A 16673-nucleotide genomic window follows, 5' to 3' on the forward strand; every position below is an offset into this window, starting at 1 on the left:
TTCATCATCTAATACTTGCCTCTTTATCTTCGCTGGTACCTAATCTGGTTAAATGTCCCTGTTGTAGGATTTTAGTGAAAATCCTCTATGGGGAATAGGGTTTTTTGCAATTGGATTACTCTCCGTAAATGGCCCAGTAGTTCGCTTGTTTCAGCTTAATTTTTTCTTTGTGATCTTGCTGGGCTAAGTTATAGCACAGCGGAGTGGAGTGGGGAGGGGTGGACTGAGCAGGAGGTGGGGGAAAGAGGAGAATAATTTGGGAAAGCCTGGGTCTGGCAACTAGAAACATTTTTTAAATGCTTTTCTTCCCCCCACCCCGCCCTCTGCTTCTCTCCACTGACCCACCCTTCCCAAACATAAAAATGCCTGTACTTTGTTTTCTAGAACTGCCCATTTCTAAAATGCGTACCTTTTATTAGCCCAATTCGTCATCATCCAGTTAATGTATTAGCATTCCGGGATGACTTTCTAATGAAATTCCTAATGAATCAGGGCTGCTGTAATCTGCATAGAATATGCAGGTGATTGCCAGGCAGTTTAGAGCTTTCTGGTAAAGTTCACACTCCCACCCAAACCACGAGTGGGGCTTTGCGTCCATACTGTCTGAGAAGGACTGTAGCATGCCGGCTGTTTCTAAGGGCAGGGAGGGGATAGGAGCTGTCGGGGGCGGGGGAGGGGCGGTGGCTAAGGAGGCTGGCTGGGTGGGATTTGGGCCCGGCCGGTTTCTTTTAAGTGGTGATTTTCCTAGATGGTCCCCTGTGCAGCCTGCCTGCCTCCTGGAGGTGGGGCCTTGGGGTAGGAGGTCCCCACCACATGCGGAAACGCAGTAGGCATGGGAGATTAAAGTCCCCGCTTCCAACTCACCTGCGGACGGGAAAAGTGCAGACTCTTGGGCTCCATAATGGGGTAGGGATGGAGAAGGTATTTTAAAAGCCAGGCTTAGTGGGGAAATAAAAACAGACCCACCCAGAGAGCTGTCTTACAACTATCTATTTATTCGGACTCGGGGGAGTATGGGACGGGCAGCGCTGAGTGCATCTTAGAAAATCCAGGTGGGAGGCTGCAGTCAGGGGAACCCACGGGCCCGGTGCTCTGAAGACCTGGGCTGCCGGAACCGGCTTGATGGTGTCTTTCTCTGTTCTCCTCCCCACAGTCGAACAAAGTGCCAGTGGTGCAGCACCCTCACCATGTCCACCCCCTCACGCCTCTTATCACATACAGCAATGAACACTTCACGCCGGGAAACCCACCTCCACACTTGCCAGCCGACGTAGACCCCAAAACAGGTAGGCCATGGGCTTGGGAGCCAAGGTAGAGCGCTGGTCCTGGGGTTCTGGGGAATCTGTTGAGGCCTCCACAGGAACCCCAGGGGCGGAGCAGGAGGGGACTGGGTGGGAACGGTGGTGGGGGGCCCCTGTTGCTTTTCTGGGTGTTGAAAAGGAAGCTCTTTGGGGTGATTGAGGCCTGGTGTGGGAGTGGTTTTCCACTCCCTTTGGAGAAGTTCATTTGCGGTGTTAAATATCTCTTCATGGCTTCCAGTGCCCCTGAAGGGGCTGTCTTGGGAACCCAGCTCTGAGTCCTCAGTATGTTTCAGGAGTGGCTTTTAACTCTAAGAGCCTCAGACAGACCTGGATGCAGGAATCATACTGAAGGCATTTCTTGGGTCCCTCCTCAGCTTCCTGGGAAGATGTGACAGCATGACTTTCCAAACCTCAGCTCCCTCGCTGGCTAAGAGGCTCCAGTCACTACTTGACAATGGCTTGTTGGTATAGCCTCAAAAAGCCACATCACTGGATTCTGCGTTTTCTTCGCTAATTTATTTAACTTCTTTGTCCCCTACAATATTCTAGGTATTGCTGAGCCCATTTTACAGATGTGAATACTGAAGCCCAGGCAGGTTGCTTCATTTCTTCTTAGAACAACCAGTGGGTGTCAGGGAGAAGTTGCCATGCTTTTCAGTGTCCCTGTTGTTGTTGTTTTGAAACAGAGTCTTGCTCTGACATTCAGGCTGGAGTGCCGTGGAGCGATTTTGGCTCCCTGTGACCTCTGCCTCCCAGTTTTAAACAATTCTCCTGCCTGAGCCTCCCAAGTAGCTGGGACTACAGGCATGTGCCACCATACCCGGCTAATTTTTGTATTTTTAGTAGAGACAGGGTTTCACCATGTTGGCCAGGCTGGTCTCGAATTTTTGACCGCCTCGGCCTCCCAAAGTGCTGGGATTACAGGCATGAGCCACCACACCCAACCCAGCGTCCCCTTTTTATCCCAGTCGTTCACTGACTGCTCTTTTCCCAAAGGGGAGAAGGAGAGAAGGTGGGGTTACTTTTAGTTCTCCTTCAACAAGATCTAAATCAGGCAGGCAGCCCCAGCTCCTGGTGGGGTGGTCTTGGGAGAACAGGTAAGCTTAGTGTGTGTCTTTCAGGCTACCCAGTGTGTTGGTAGGAGTTTCCCTTCCCAGCTCAGTAATTGGAAGGATGGGTTTAAGTCCGTGATCACGCATCACTTCGTTAGAGGAGATTGGTAGTGCTGGGGTAGGTAGAGGGGATTGGTAGTGCTGGGGTAGGTAGAGGAGATTGGTAGTGCTGGGGTAGGTAGAGGGGATTGGTAGTGCTGGGGTAGGTAGGCTGCCTGGTTAGGCGGCCTTCACTGCCCCTGAAAGAAGCCACGCGTGAGCTGGGTTTTACTGGTCTCTGAGCCCCTTTGTGCTGGTGCAGGACTGAGCCTGGCGCTTGGATGCCTGGATGCCTGGCGGCCTCCTCCAGCCGGCCCCAGGCTCCACCAGTGAATGGCAGCGTCAACGTCTCATTTAAATAATGGTAGTACAGGGAATAGCTTTTAAATGGTTATCGTAAAACATATGATTAACGTCTGTGGACTGTTTACTTTTCCTCTGCGAACATTCTTTCAAGTGTGCAAATGGCTCGGTGTAGGGTCCAAGCCCAGCTAATCTGTTTGGTTTTTGTAATAGAGAGAAAGCAATGTCTGCATGAAAATGTCACCCAGGGAGACTTAATTTACAGATTAAAAGCTTCCTGAATGAATTTTTTAAAAAATGAAGTCGTTTTCATCCACGAACATGCAGTCCGTTCCCTCCTTTACTCTGTTTTAATTCTGTGGTATTGTGCCTTTTGCCTCCCACTTCAACGGCACAGATCAGTTCTTCTCTGTCAGAGTCGACTGCAGAATGTGCTCCTGTGGAACTGGCAGGCATGCGGTGGCACGTACTTGCAGAATCCCCTCATGTGTGCCTTGTGAAGCTCTTAGCCCCTGCAACGCACAAGGTGCCCTTTCAGCAGATGGGCTTAATCCCCACAGGTGACTCTGTCCTCTAGCGGATGAAGTTCCAGAATGGAGTACACAAGCCTCCAACACCTCCTTGTCTGTTCAGCTCTGGTTCTACCTTGGATAGGATGCCACATGGCATTTGATCAGTTTCTCCAGCTCATCCAAATAGAGGCGGAGACATTTTAGAGGAGTCACCATTTTTGAAAAAAAGCAAGGGTAGTAACCTTTTGAATGCCACAGCTCAAAAAGTCTGTTAGAAATCAGAGGAGTAACTTTCGTGCAGGTAAGGCATGAGACTCCGCAGGGCGAAGGGCCTGTGTTGTAAGAGCAACAGGGATTACCATTGCTTCATTCTCCACCAGCTGCCGAGCCTTTTTGAGGTTGTTTCTTTTAAACTTGAAACAATCACACCAGTCACGTGAGGCAGAAAGACCCAAGATGGCGTATATCTGAGTCTACCCACTATCCCAGTCCATTTAGAAGGAGATAAACTAATTTTTCAAACTGAGGCTAAGGGAAAATGAGATGAAACCTACCAACAACTCTTAGGATTTATAATCACAAATGAACCTTGTGTTAGGATTCCGGAAGAGATGCCTCTCTTCCTCCTCTTTCCCTGTTCCCATCCCCTAATGAGTTGCTCTTTCCTTCTCTCCCTCCTTTGTACCTAAAATGCTGCTTCTTCCCTCAGGAATCCCACGGCCTCCGCACCCTCCAGATATATCCCCGTATTACCCGCTATCGCCTGGCACCGTAGGACAAATCCCCCATCCGCTAGGATGGTTAGTACCACAGTAAGGAGTTCCATTTTTTAATTTCCTTTTTGTTTCTTACACGGGCATGCTTCTTATTTATTCTGTGCGCGCGCGCGCGTGTGTGTGTGTGTGTGTGTATGTGTGTGTTAGAAGCCAGGGTTGGGGAGGGGGCCGTGGGAGGGCACAGGAAAGGTGTTGCTGAGGTGTCCTGTGGGAATACAGGCAAATCCATAGCCATTCAGATGGATTCTGTAGGAAAAGAGTTATTGGCACTTAGCATTTCGAGACCATGGTCCCCAAAGTTTCTGTGGACAGAGGTGCCCTGAAGATCCTTTGGGAATTGCGGACGACTCCTGGGACTTCCACCCAATGAAGCGGATCATGGCCGTTCTGCTGTTGGCTGCCCAAACTGCAATCATGTCATTGGGTTGAGGCTGCCGAGTCCTCCCTTTTAGGTGTTACATATTTGAGGGCACAGAAGCGGGAACAAGAACTGCCTTGTTTTGAAATCCGGGGTTGGGATTAGGGCATGTTCTCGTATGATTCCAGGACACCCCACCTCATACTGAGCGTTACTCCCAAGTTGACAACAGCAGTGGAAAGTTTTCTCTGTTGAGAAGCTCCTTGGGACTGAATCAGCATCTCTCTGAGAGTCTTTGCACGTGAATGACTGTGAACAGTGGGAATGGGGCAGTTGGAACTGTCACTGTAGCATGTGGGGCCTTCGTAAGCATCAGTCCTAGTTCCTGGCAGTGCCAGATTATTTGACTGTCTTTTGCAACTTAAAAAAACTGTGTTTTAAATTCAGAGTAGAAAGGCCTTTGATGCATTAGCATACTGTGGCGGGTTGTGTGTATGTGTGTTTTTGCATGAGCACGTGTGGAATATGTGTTTCGTGATTGTTTCTTTGGATATATTTCTCCTTGTTTGTCAGTGATCTGAACAACACAGGACAATACATTGAATGCTAAAAGGAATAAATCCTGGTAAAACTCAGGTTTGAGTCTTAGGGAAGATGGCCTTACAAAGCCTTAAGGAAGATAACATTTTGGAGTGGCTTACCCCACAATTCTACCTGTATTTTTTTTTTTTTTTTGTTTGTTTGTTTTTTTTAAAAAAAACAGATTGCATTATGTAGTAGCTATACCAAATACCAACCCCGGGTGTAGTTTCTGTTTCTTTGTCTCGCCTTATTTTTATTGGGAGGGTAGACAGGAACATGAGCTTGTGACCCATTTCTTCTAAATAGATGGGGCCAACCCTCAAATAGTTCTCAGTGATCATTTGCCCCATTCAGCTGATGGGGAGATATTTGAAGGCTAGATAAAAAGGAATAGCCAACTCAGACAACCCTCTGTCAGAAAAAGTTGTGTGTCTTTCATGAGGATGCTATTTTGCATGTTGCTGTATTTTTTAATTATTGTAATGAGGTGTGATTGTCTATTGGTTACCCACAATTCTTCTTGGGGACTCTCCCCCCGGTAACTCTTGTCAACACTTGTTAATTTGACAAAAGGCTACAAATTAAGCTCTGTTAATTTAATGTTTTCTCACCGAGATCTAAATACCGAAAGAGGCCCAAAGCGCAACTGAAGTCCTTTGATTCACTGTACTTTATTTTGGTATAAATTTACATTCATTATTGTTTTCCTTTGGATGTGTAGCCCTCAATTAGTGTGATGGCTCCATTAAAGCAAGCGAGACTTCGCCTTTAATTATTACAACAAAACACCTAGTTTCAGCTTGGGGAGAGGGTCTCTATTGACATAAGCAGAGGTTATAAAATTTAATTAGCCATTCCTATCAGATTTATGGCATTCAAATTGTTCTGTGTTTCTTCCCTTTGATCCTTCCTGTACAATCCCCAAGATTTTTGTTCTGATCAAATGAGAATAAAGCTTACTGTGCAGAGAGAACTTTTCCCTTTTCTTCTTTTTCTTGTCCCCACCCCCACCCTTGTTTCAAGTCTCTTACTTTGTACCCCTTCTTTGTAGGCAAGGTCAACCAGTGTACCCAATCACGACAGGAGGATTCAGACACCCCTACCCCACAGCTCTGACTGTCAATGCTTCCATGTCCAGGTGAGTTCCAAGAACCAGGGCCTTCCTCCAAGGCCATGGGTGACTTCTCAGGAAGTTCTCTAGATGGCCACCAGGCCACCCAGGGACCACGGCTACATGTAGTTCTATTAGTGTAAAGCCAATGTGACATTAGATTGTACTCCCAGAAAATCCTGAAAAATTGCCCTGAAATTCCAAGGTAAGTGATGTGTTTCTGGGTAAAATTTTTGAGTCGCTCAGTTGAACAATGTATTTTAAAGAATTAAGAAGGCAAGGGAGAAACAGGACCGAAGCTTTTTGAAATGCCATTTCTCTGTTGTCCTGTCCTCGGCAGGAAAGGTAGCGGTGAAGGTAGTTTTGTTATTATACCAAGAAGAGTTCAAATAAAGATTACTGGTGTTTTCAAAGCTCAGACTCTGATTCCAAGTCAACAAGCAAGCATCCGCCTCCTCCCCTCGAAGGTAGCACTGTCCAGTAGAAGTATAGTGTGAGCCACAGAGGGAATTTTAAATTTCGTAGTAGCCGCGTTTTTAAAAAAGGTTTTTTTTTTAAAAAAAAAGATAAAATTATTTTTAATGACATGTTTTTATTCAATGCAATATAGCCAAAATATTATCATTTTAACATGCTATCCCTGGACAACAACTATTAATAAGATGTTATGTTCTTTTTTTGTACTGAGCTTTGGTACAAAATCTGATGTGTATCTTATACACACAGCACTTCTCAGTTTAGACTGGCCACATTTCAAATATTCAATAGCCACTCGTGGTTGGTGCGTATCATAGTGGTCTGTGCAGCTCTAAGTCTTTGCAAGTTAAAAAAAAAATCATGTGTGTGTGTGCTGTACGTTCATATGTATTTATATTTCAGCATAGAAATATATTTACAAGATACACTCCTATCCCCATGTTCTTCTTTTCCTCCCTCTGATTAATTCTGGCTAATTTTTCAGTGACTGCTAGTTTATTTACAAACTGGTTGGCAGCAGTATGTTTAAGTAGTCGCTAATTGTTTCTAATGATAGTTTTATTTTCTGTTCATCTGATTTTCAGTCAAGTTAATTAAATCGGTGGAGGTTTAGACTTTGCTGATGGTCTGAAATCACCAACCCATTCTAATGATGGCACATAATGAAATTAGCATGCATTACATGGCAGGGATGCTGTCCCCAGCTTCTTTCCCCAATCCCTGCGGCCAACATGTCAAGCCAAGACCAGAGAAGGGCCTGGAAAGACAGGTCAAGATGCTGCTTTTCCTACTTACAAAACAGTAATTTTGGCAGTGACAGAGAGTTACATTCATTAAGAAAAACAAACTGTGGCATATCTAGCATCGGTAACTATGCCATGGATATTGCAGTTGAAAAGACCCATTTTCTACCTGCGATAGATCATCAAAATTTCAAAATCCATGCCAGTATTAGTTAGGCAGGAAAATGCTCGTGTGTTCTCTGGCCTGGAGAGAAGAGGAAGCATACACTTAGTAAATAGTGTCATCACAGCTTCACAAAGCATGGGAATGAATAGGGGGTCTCCCAGGTGGAGAGCACCCAGGGACCATGGCTACACGTAGTTCTATTAGTGTAGCAGCTTATAGTCCACAGCTCCTCTTCCCACCTTGCCAGCATTTGTATATCGCACCTGGTTCTTTTTCATGTTTGTTTATTTGGTGCATTCCGGAGGTTAAAAGTGGTAAAGTAATTGTAGGATAGGGATTGGGGTTAAGCTGATCGATTGAATTATCATTAGGAGGTTAGTCGATGATTTATAGGTGGGCAGGGGGTGGAGGAAAGGAAGGGAACGTCAGGAAGAAAGGTTAGGGCCTCAAGGTGCGGGGAGAGGCGGCCGATTCCCCAGGTAGGCCAAATGAAAGTTAGCTAGTTAAAAAGCGTATACAGCAAATTAAATACATTATTGTGGTAATGGGGCGACAGAAGTATAGGTCTATTATACTTATGGCAGTTATAGCAAATGTAGGCAGCTTGCCCTGTTCCAGAACATCCTTTGATATTCATTCTATTCGGCAGTGGGGCCAGGACTTCTCAGAATTAAGTGATGGGTCATTATACTTTAAACACCATGGAGAAGCCTAGATTGGCAATTAAACAGCTCTTGCTGACACTCACTTGTGCCACCCTGTGACCCCCTTTAGATTGAGATGTTGGAGCTCCGGGCCCTCAGCCCGCTAAATTGGTGCAAGGCTCTTCTCCTGACGAGAGCCGGCTCTGAAATCTGCCGGCTTCAAAGGGAGCGAGATCATGTATAAACCATAATGTGGGTGCACCGTGGCTCACAAAAAATAAGGCAGGAAGAGATGAAATGTTACAAGTGCAAGGGGGAAAATGAGAGAATAATGACAAACCTAATGCAACTCAAAGCAGGATTGTTGCACAGGAAAATGCATCCTACTGCTTGTGCATAAAATCAAGGCCGGCAGATGACATCCGGTTAACAGAAACGTGTCAACAGTGAAGTAAAGTGAGAGTGAGTAAGAGAGAAGCCCCTGAGACAGCCAGAAACAAAAATTAGTTGTTCTTAACAAGTTAAGGTTCATCATTATATTCTGGCTTGGAGCCATGAAAGCAGACGGGGGTATATAATGAGCTGCTTAGAATTTTTAGGGTGTTTATTGCATTTCATGAAATAGTTGTCTGCAGAAAGGAATTTCTTAAGCGAAGGTATGTGTATACAGCCCACATCCACGTTCATACCCGGTCTCTTTCTGTGCTGAACATTTTTCAGATACGGGAATATACGTGTAGGTATGGGAACTTAGAAATGTGTCTTCTTCGTGGCAGCATTGGAAGTTTGCACCCCAAAATGTGCTCAGATTGTGGCGTCTTCCCGTGGTATTTGGTGTATGTACACACACGTACACATACACACTCACACACACAGCCTTGTTCTGTCTCCCCCTCCCTCTCCCTCGCACGTCTGTACACATATTCTCAGTCTGCACGAAGGGAACATATGTATTTGAGGAATGTCAGGCCTTTAAAATTCACAGTAAAAGCTGCCACCCACCACTTCACCCAAGGGTTTCCAAGAACACATGTTCTTAGCTTCTGTTTCCTCTGAGGCCTTCGAGCAGTGGGAAGGAACAGGGTGTCACTTGGAGCCCAAATGTCTCCCAAGGGCTCTGCTTTTTTTTGTTTTTCACATTATTTTGAGGGGAAGGGGATGAAGGTTGTTAGCTTGTTTGTTTCCTTACATTTTCCTTCTCTCTCTTACTTTTTTGATACATTCAAAGGACTCGTATGGTTGTTATTTTTAAAGTCATGTCATGCAGTCTGCACCACTGGCTTAAATGTGTAAAGGCAGTGGCAGGAGAGGCCACATCAGATCGGGGTGGGATTTTTGAGTGAAATGTCTACCGTGGCTTAGGCCTTCTTCAAGAATCAGCATTGTTCATTAACTTTCCCTCCTCTGTTGATCTGTGTAGATTCAGTTAGTACTTTAATCATTTTATTATTTTTCACATTAACGTTTGTTACCTCATTTTGGCTGAATGGAAACTATCTCTAGCCTGCTTCTGGAAGAAACTTTGTAAATAAATACGGAATCCTTTTGAGAGAATTGTCGTGATAGATCCTCATTAGGCAGGCCGTCTAGTTCCCACCAGAATTGGCTTTGTGAAGAGCAGGTTATTATTCCTTGGGTGGTACGTTGGACTGTTTTGGTTTGGACTTACTAAGAAAGCAACAGTTGCCATGATCTTCATCTGAACAGCTTCCCATCTGCTCCCTTGAATCACCTTGCCAGGCTGGAGCAGGAGGCTGCCATTTTGTTTTCTTTCGGGATTCTGCCCTCTCCCTCAGTACTTTTTTCTATAGTAGGATATGTTGCTTGAAGAGGGGCGAGTCTTCCAACCCAGTACAAATCATGGTGACACAATGCAAAAGAGAAAATGAGAAAGGCGTTTGATCCAGTTGTCAGTTTGCAGATGGGCCAAGAATAGGTTGAAATTAGCTGTCTCTGCCCTGGCTAATGTACTTGGTTGGGAAATGCCAATTAAGGCCCTAAAATGTGTCTTAGAGAACTGTCCAAAAAATGAGCAGCATGAGAGGAGAGAAAATAAACTGTATCTTTCATTTATAATTTTGATAATCATTTAGGAGACTTCTTAATGATGCATAGACAACATATGAAGTAAAAGTGATATAGGAATCCTAAATTTTAGAGGAGAAAGGGCATACAAATCAGAATCAAAGCTTTATTGTGTGTGTGTGTGCACCTGTTCTTTCCTTTCCTTTTATTTTTTGCATCTTTCCATAACGGGATACAAACTTATTTAAAATGTCCATGACTTATGATATGAACCAAATAGGAACTATTTGAATTTTCCCTGTCTTCCTGCCTCACTCTCTCCCATTCCTGTCAAATGATGGGACACAACGCAAAAGAAAAATAAAAATTGTATTGCACTTCATCAACAGGATGAGGCCTAATGAGGCTTGCACAGCATTGTCAAAAATGTATGTATATTTCAACCACGTTAATATTTTATTTAGCTGTCAATATACAACAAAAGATTTCACCTTTCATTTTAGTGCTGATTAGGACTTAGGAAATTGTCATCTTAGATGCCACTAATAATGCCTCAAAAAATAAGTGGACGTGCGATTTCTGGCAGGTAGTCCAGGCCCACTTTTCCGCCCAAGTACGTCAGTTAAATTTGTTTTTTGCTAAATATGTTAAAAATCATAATGTCTTATGTCAGTAGCAATAATGAAGGGGGAGATTGGCTTTAATGACATTATGAGAATCATTATGTTTAATTTATCGCTAATTAATGCTGACAGGTTTCATATGTCTTGCGTTGCTTTCATGTGAGTGTTATGTGCTGTTTTTTTTTTTTTTTTCTTTTTAATTGTGTGTACACATCCCTCCTCATTCATTCATTTTGATTCTGACGATTTACACAGCTTTCTGTCTTCTAGGTTCCCTCCCCATATGGTCCCACCACATCATACGCTACACACGACGGGCATTCCGCATCCGGCCATAGTCACACCAACAGTCAAACAGGAATCGTCCCAGAGTGACGTCGGCTCACTCCATAGCTCGTAAGTGTTGCTGTTTTTCTCACTTCTTCGTTGCCGCAGGGTTCTGCAAGCCTGTTGCAGCTACTGGGTGGTGGCCTTCTCCCTAAAGTTGGCCTCGTTTGGTTTGACTCCAGCCAATACCCAGGCTGTGTGGGCTCTGCACTCCCTTACAAAGATAGAGAGAGTGCACAGTGGCAGAATCTCACTGCACCACCGCGGGTTAGAACAGAACTGTTTTCTGTGTGTGTACTTGGATGCACTGGGATTTGCAACCACTTCCCTGCCCCCTAACCCTGTACTTGAACATTTGGAGCTTTGTTCTGCAAGCAGGAGAAAACCCTGCCGAGGTGAAGACGGCAACCATGTGCTTTCCTCTCTGGCTTGGGAAAATTGTGTATTTGTGAAACTTGAGGAAGTGATTGCAAAATCCCTCCCTTCCCCCAACCCCCTTCCCCAAGCTATTTTCATTCCATTTTCCGGGGTAGAGAAGACTAAAAACATGGTTTTTCATCCAAAACTGCAAGACTTGGGGGTTAGGAGACAAGGAGATACGCGCTCTGCCATGGAGGAAGTTGGACCACTACCTTGTTTATTGGGTTGTGTCTGTTTTGTCTGTCTCCAGAAAGCATCAGGACTCCAAAAAGGAAGAAGAAAAGAAGAAGCCCCACATAAAGAAACCTCTTAATGCATTCATGTTGTATATGAAGGAAATGAGAGCAAAGGTCGTAGCTGAGTGCACGTTGAAAGAAAGCGCGGCCATCAACCAGATCCTTGGGCGGAGGGTAGGTGATGCCCTTCTCAGGGAGAAGTGGGGGGCAGGTGGTGAGGGACCAGAGTGCAGCAGGTCAGGTGGCAGAATGTCTCTGTCCCCATTTCTGTGGCGAATTCTTGCCCTTCAGCCACATTCTGAGTCCTTGAATGACCTTCATGGAGTCAGGACTAGTTATTCTGCACTCAGATAGCATTCAGAACAGCCACAGCCATACTCTTCCCCCACCCGAGAGAGTGAGTAAATGACAGAATGACATAGATAACAAATCAAGTTTTGTCTAAATATTCCTGTTAGTGCCAGGACCCAGCAAACAGTCGGTATGTACAGATTATACCATTTCTGGATAGACTCAACCAAAAAAACAGCAGCATTTATTCCCTGACCTTGGCTTAGTGTGTGATGTTCTTTCATGCTTTTCTGTTTGTTCATGTCTTTCTCGTCTGCACCCCACATCCCCTCCAGTGGCACGCACTGTCCAGAGAAGAACAAGCGAAATACTATGAGCTGGCCCGGAAGGAGCGACAGCTTCATATGCAGCTGTACCCCGGCTGGTCCGCGCGGGATAACTATGTAGGTGGATCGTTTTCCTTAGGATAAGAGTCTGTAGAGCTGTGTTGTGCGTCTATATGGACAAAGAAAACAGGACCTGCCACTTGACTGGGGTGGGCCTCAGGAGCGTCCAGTCTGCCCACTTTGAGGACCAGTAGCATCTTCCTGGATCACTAAACTGCAGGGAGGGGCCTCCAGTATGGATGGTTCGATCAGCTCGCAGTCATTCTTCGGGGTGGAGAGAGGAGGCTGCCGTCCCATTGTTCCAGCTCAGGACCAGTGAGGTTGATTTGGTGCTTGTCTGCTTCCTAGAGGAGGCAAGGCTCTAGGATACACCCAGAGGACCTTATGTTCTGAATTAGGTTCCTCAGGCTCCTCAGCAGTGATCAGTGGTATGGCCTAGGGAAGACCCGTGGGTAGGTGTGGAGGAACAGAATTTAATTCCTCCCAGGTCTTTCAGCAGGCCCTTTACCCTTAAGAAGGAAAAACAAAACTATTGCTTTGTGCCATGGTGCAGTAGAAGTTAGAAGCCTATTTCATCCTGAGAACAGCATGATGGGAATATCCCTGAAAGCAGCCAGAGGAAGTCAGCCTTTGGCAGGATGCATGGACTGACTCTGGGCCCAGCAGGGGCAGGGGAAAGTGTACTGTGTGGTGTGTGTGATCCTGGGCTCTGTGTTGGCTACAGGATCTGCCTAGTCCTCTCTTGGGTTGTAGGAAACACCATGGTATGATTGTTTTTACTAATTGCAGTGGTTGTGACCCTACGATTCCTCTCCTCCCATGAGCACACTGTCTTCCAGAGACTTCTGTCCACTCTTGGGGGAAAACCAAAACTTGTCTTAAGGCCGGCACAGGCCTCTCATCCCCTTCCTGTCAATGTCTTAGAATCGTGGATGGTTACTTTTCCAGTTACTTTTGACTCTCCCACTGGCATCATCCGCGGTGAAGCAGCTCTACGTTTGGGGGTTGAGGTCATTAAATTATTACTGAACTGAGTGTGCACTTACTGTGCACAAGTTATTACAGGGATTCAGAGTTAAGTCGGACATCTTTACTCCCTCAGAACTTAGCATCCGCCAGGAGATCGCAAACATCTGCGGGCCTATGTGATCCTGAGGAGGAGCTGCTTCTGCCTGCTCTGATGAGCAGGCCTCCTTCCTCTTTCTTCTCATACTTTTAAACCCGTGCTTGCAGTGCAGACGAGGGAGAAGGGAGGTGCCCCTGGCCATCTTTCTCGAGGCCCTGCCCCCCTAACTGGCAGCGCTAGACTGTGCTCCTCCTGGGAATTGAATCAGGAAGGAGTGCTGGCACCTCTTGGATGGCGCGTGTGTTCTACTGAGAGAGCCCTTGTCGCTGACAGATGGGCTTGCACGGGGTCTCCACTGCTTGGGACCTTTCTGTTTGTCCCCAGCATGTGTGCAGTGGGGAAGCCTTTCTTCTGGAGCTGAAAGGAAGAGGATGAGAAAGTGAATGCTCTCCCACAGGCTTGCTGTTCACCCCCACCTGACCCTGAGGTGGAGATTTCCAGCAGCAGGCAGGCTCCATAGCCTCCACGTACACAACCATATCATTTCAGGAAAGCTGCTCTCCTGTTTTCAGGTCAGAAGTTCTTAGAGTTCATCTTGAGCTTCTACCTGCTACAGACCCAATTCTTTGAGTAATCTAGAATGATACCACAGAGCGGAATTCAGCTTCTCTGTAGAGATCATATCCCCAATAGACATTTTGGGTCATAGTAGGGCCTTCATGTACAGCTGTGCAGGGCGTGCACTGCACAACTCTAGAGTATGTCATTTACACTGGGGTCTATGTGAATGGTGCCCCCTGGAGTTGTGCAGGGTGAAATCTCTACAAAGGTACAAGGCAGACTGTGATAGCTTCAAAAGAATACCGTGTTTGACTTGCCTCAGAGTCGTTTAGAGAAAGTATTGCTCGAGGCTTTTTGTGACATACTTTCTGGGTTTCAGAAGGGCTGTGAGGCACTCAAAATGGCTTTAGCTCAGTTTTAAATTTGGAAGATGGTTTGGTATAATAAGGGAACTCCTGAGACGATTTGAGGTTTAGAGATCTGGATTTAGGGCTCTAGGAACTTTATCTCTTGTAAGAGGTACTTAGATTCCTATTACAATGACTCATTACACATGGGTGTGAACACACACACACTCACACTCACTCCTTTTATGCACTAGGGAACACTTCGACTAAGAACCGCAGCATTGAAGCTTTTATGGGTTTGAATGTGGTAGCAACTTACTAGTATTTTTTTTTTTTTAAACTAACTTGACATGGGAGTTTCCATAAATTACTTTGGTCATTGTAAACTCCAAAAGGTTCTTCTGGAAAATACTTCCTGAGCTCGCCTCATGCCTCTTTCACATTCCTGCTTTTCCAGCCAACTGGTAACAGAAGACTTTATGTCTCTACCTTAGGAAAACAGAATTGAGTGAAAACAGCCACATTTGGGTTGTCAGACTTGGCACATTCTCTAGAGACCAAGAGAAAAAAATCTTGAGTCCCACAGTAGTATCTAACCCCTGGGGTTATATTTGACATTGTTTCCTTTCTAACCCTCTACACTAGGTAAAGGATAGAGGTCCCATGCCATTTGCTCACCTGAGTTTCTTTTCTTCCACCCCTATATTAGGCCCTTTCTTTCTTCTGTTACATTTAAGGGGGTAGTAGGGTGGCCACCTCCCTGGAGACGCATCTTCCTCTTCACTAAGCTTAGGGTTTATCCACTTTCTCATGTCTTCTTTTTATTAAAACACAGTCCCTGTCCTCCGGAAGTCTCTGGTCTAAATGAGAACTTCTTCAGTAGTCACCATCTCTATGCTGTATCCTAAAGGGACAGCTTCCTTGTGGGTAGAGGAATTTCCAGATGCCTCCACAGTATATTGCAAGGAACTGGAAATGGAGATGCTTTTTCACACGTGGCTGAGAAGCCCTTGTCTATGGGGATGCTGATACTCCATGAAGTTAACACATTTCTGTGCCCGGTTTTTATGAATACTTCAGGCTCCTACATGAACCGAAACTAGGCCCATCTGCCTGTTCCAGGACAGCCAGGTGGCACTTTGCCCCTCACGTGGGAGAGGCGCGGGCATGGAGATGGTCTGTTGCAGGCCCATGAGATGCCAGCTTCATGATAAAGCACGTGAAGTCCTTTTAAAAGAAATTGTACGTGAAGGGACATAGCACGTTTCAATAAGAGCCCTGAACAGAAGGCCAAAGCAAAGCTCCCAAGTGGCACAGGCCCCTTGACCTCATAGAAGAGACAGGCCATTTCTACAACAGATGGCCCTCAGCCCTAGGGTGGAGCCTAAGCTTGGTGGCATCACCGAGCTTGAGGTTCTCCTGACAGAGCCTAATGTGTTCTCGAGTTCCTTCCTTCCTCCCTTCCTCCCTTCCTCCCTTCCTCCCTTCCTCCCTTCCTCCCTCCTTCCCTCCTTCCCTCTTCCTTCCTTCCTTCCTTCCTTCCTCCCTCCTTCCCTCCTTCCCTCTTCCTTCCTTCCTTCCTTCCTTCCTTCCTTCCTTCCTCCCTCTTTCCCTCCTTCCCTCCTTTCCCCTTCCTTCCTTCCTTCCTTCCTTCCTTCCTCCCTCCCTCTTTCCCTCCTTCCCTCCTTTCCCCTTCCTTCCTTCCTTCCTTCCTTCCTTCCTTCCTTCCTTCCTTCCTTCCTTCCTTCCTCCCTTCCTCCCTTCCTCCCTTCCTCCCTTCCTCCCTCCTTCCCTCCTTCCCTCTTCCTTCCTTCCTTCCTTCCTTCCTCCCTCCTTCCCTCCTTCCCTCNCTTCCTTCCTTCCTTCCTTCCTTCCTCCCTTCCTCCCTTCCTCCCTTCCTCCCTTCCTCCCTTCCTCCCTTCCTTCCCTTTTTTCTGAGATGGAGTCTTGTTCTGTCGCCAGGCTGGAGTGCAGTAACACAATCTCAGCTCACTGCAAGCTCCGCCTCCCAGGTTCACGCCATTCTCCTGCCTTAGCCTCCCGAGTAGCTGGGACTACAGGCACATGCCACCATGCCCAGCAAATTTTTTGTATTTTTAGTAGAGACGGGGTTTCACCATGTTGGCCAGGATAGTCTCGATCTCTTTACCTTGTGATCCGCCCGCCTTGGCCTCCCAAAGTGCTGGGATTACGGGCGTGAGCCACTGCGCCCAGACCTCAAGTTTCTTTCTACCTGTCATTGTCTTTTTCTCTTCTGAGCTGACATC

At 46.1% G+C, this 16673-nt stretch overlaps 1 protein-coding gene across 23 annotated transcripts in view; it reads left to right on the top strand.

Moving 5' to 3' along the window:
• TCF7L2 (transcription factor 7 like 2) overlaps positions 1–16673 on the top strand; it is a 220023-nt gene that overhangs the window by 192137 nt on the left and 11213 nt on the right. For 16 of the 23 annotated variants that reach the window (XM_025396040.1, XM_025396052.1, XM_025396042.1 and 13 more), the window contains 6 exons: positions 1154–1286; positions 3977–4079; positions 6035–6121; positions 11043–11168; positions 11770–11929; positions 12382–12489. In XM_025396040.1, coding sequence (XP_025251825.1) covers positions 1154–1286; positions 3977–4079; positions 6035–6121; positions 11043–11168; positions 11770–11929; positions 12382–12489 — 717 coding nt within the window. Of the gene's footprint in view, positions 1–1153; positions 1287–3976; positions 4080–6034; positions 6122–11027; positions 11169–11769; positions 11930–12381; positions 12490–16673 lie in introns of all 23 variants that reach the window. The other 7 variants (XM_025396049.1, XM_025396039.1, XM_025396041.1 and 4 more) reach the window with 2 other exon arrangements.

Source organism: Theropithecus gelada, chromosome 9, assembly GCF_003255815.1.
Source record: "Theropithecus gelada isolate Dixy chromosome 9, Tgel_1.0, whole genome shotgun sequence".
Classification (NCBI taxonomy): Eukaryota; Metazoa; Chordata; class Mammalia; order Primates; family Cercopithecidae; genus Theropithecus; species Theropithecus gelada.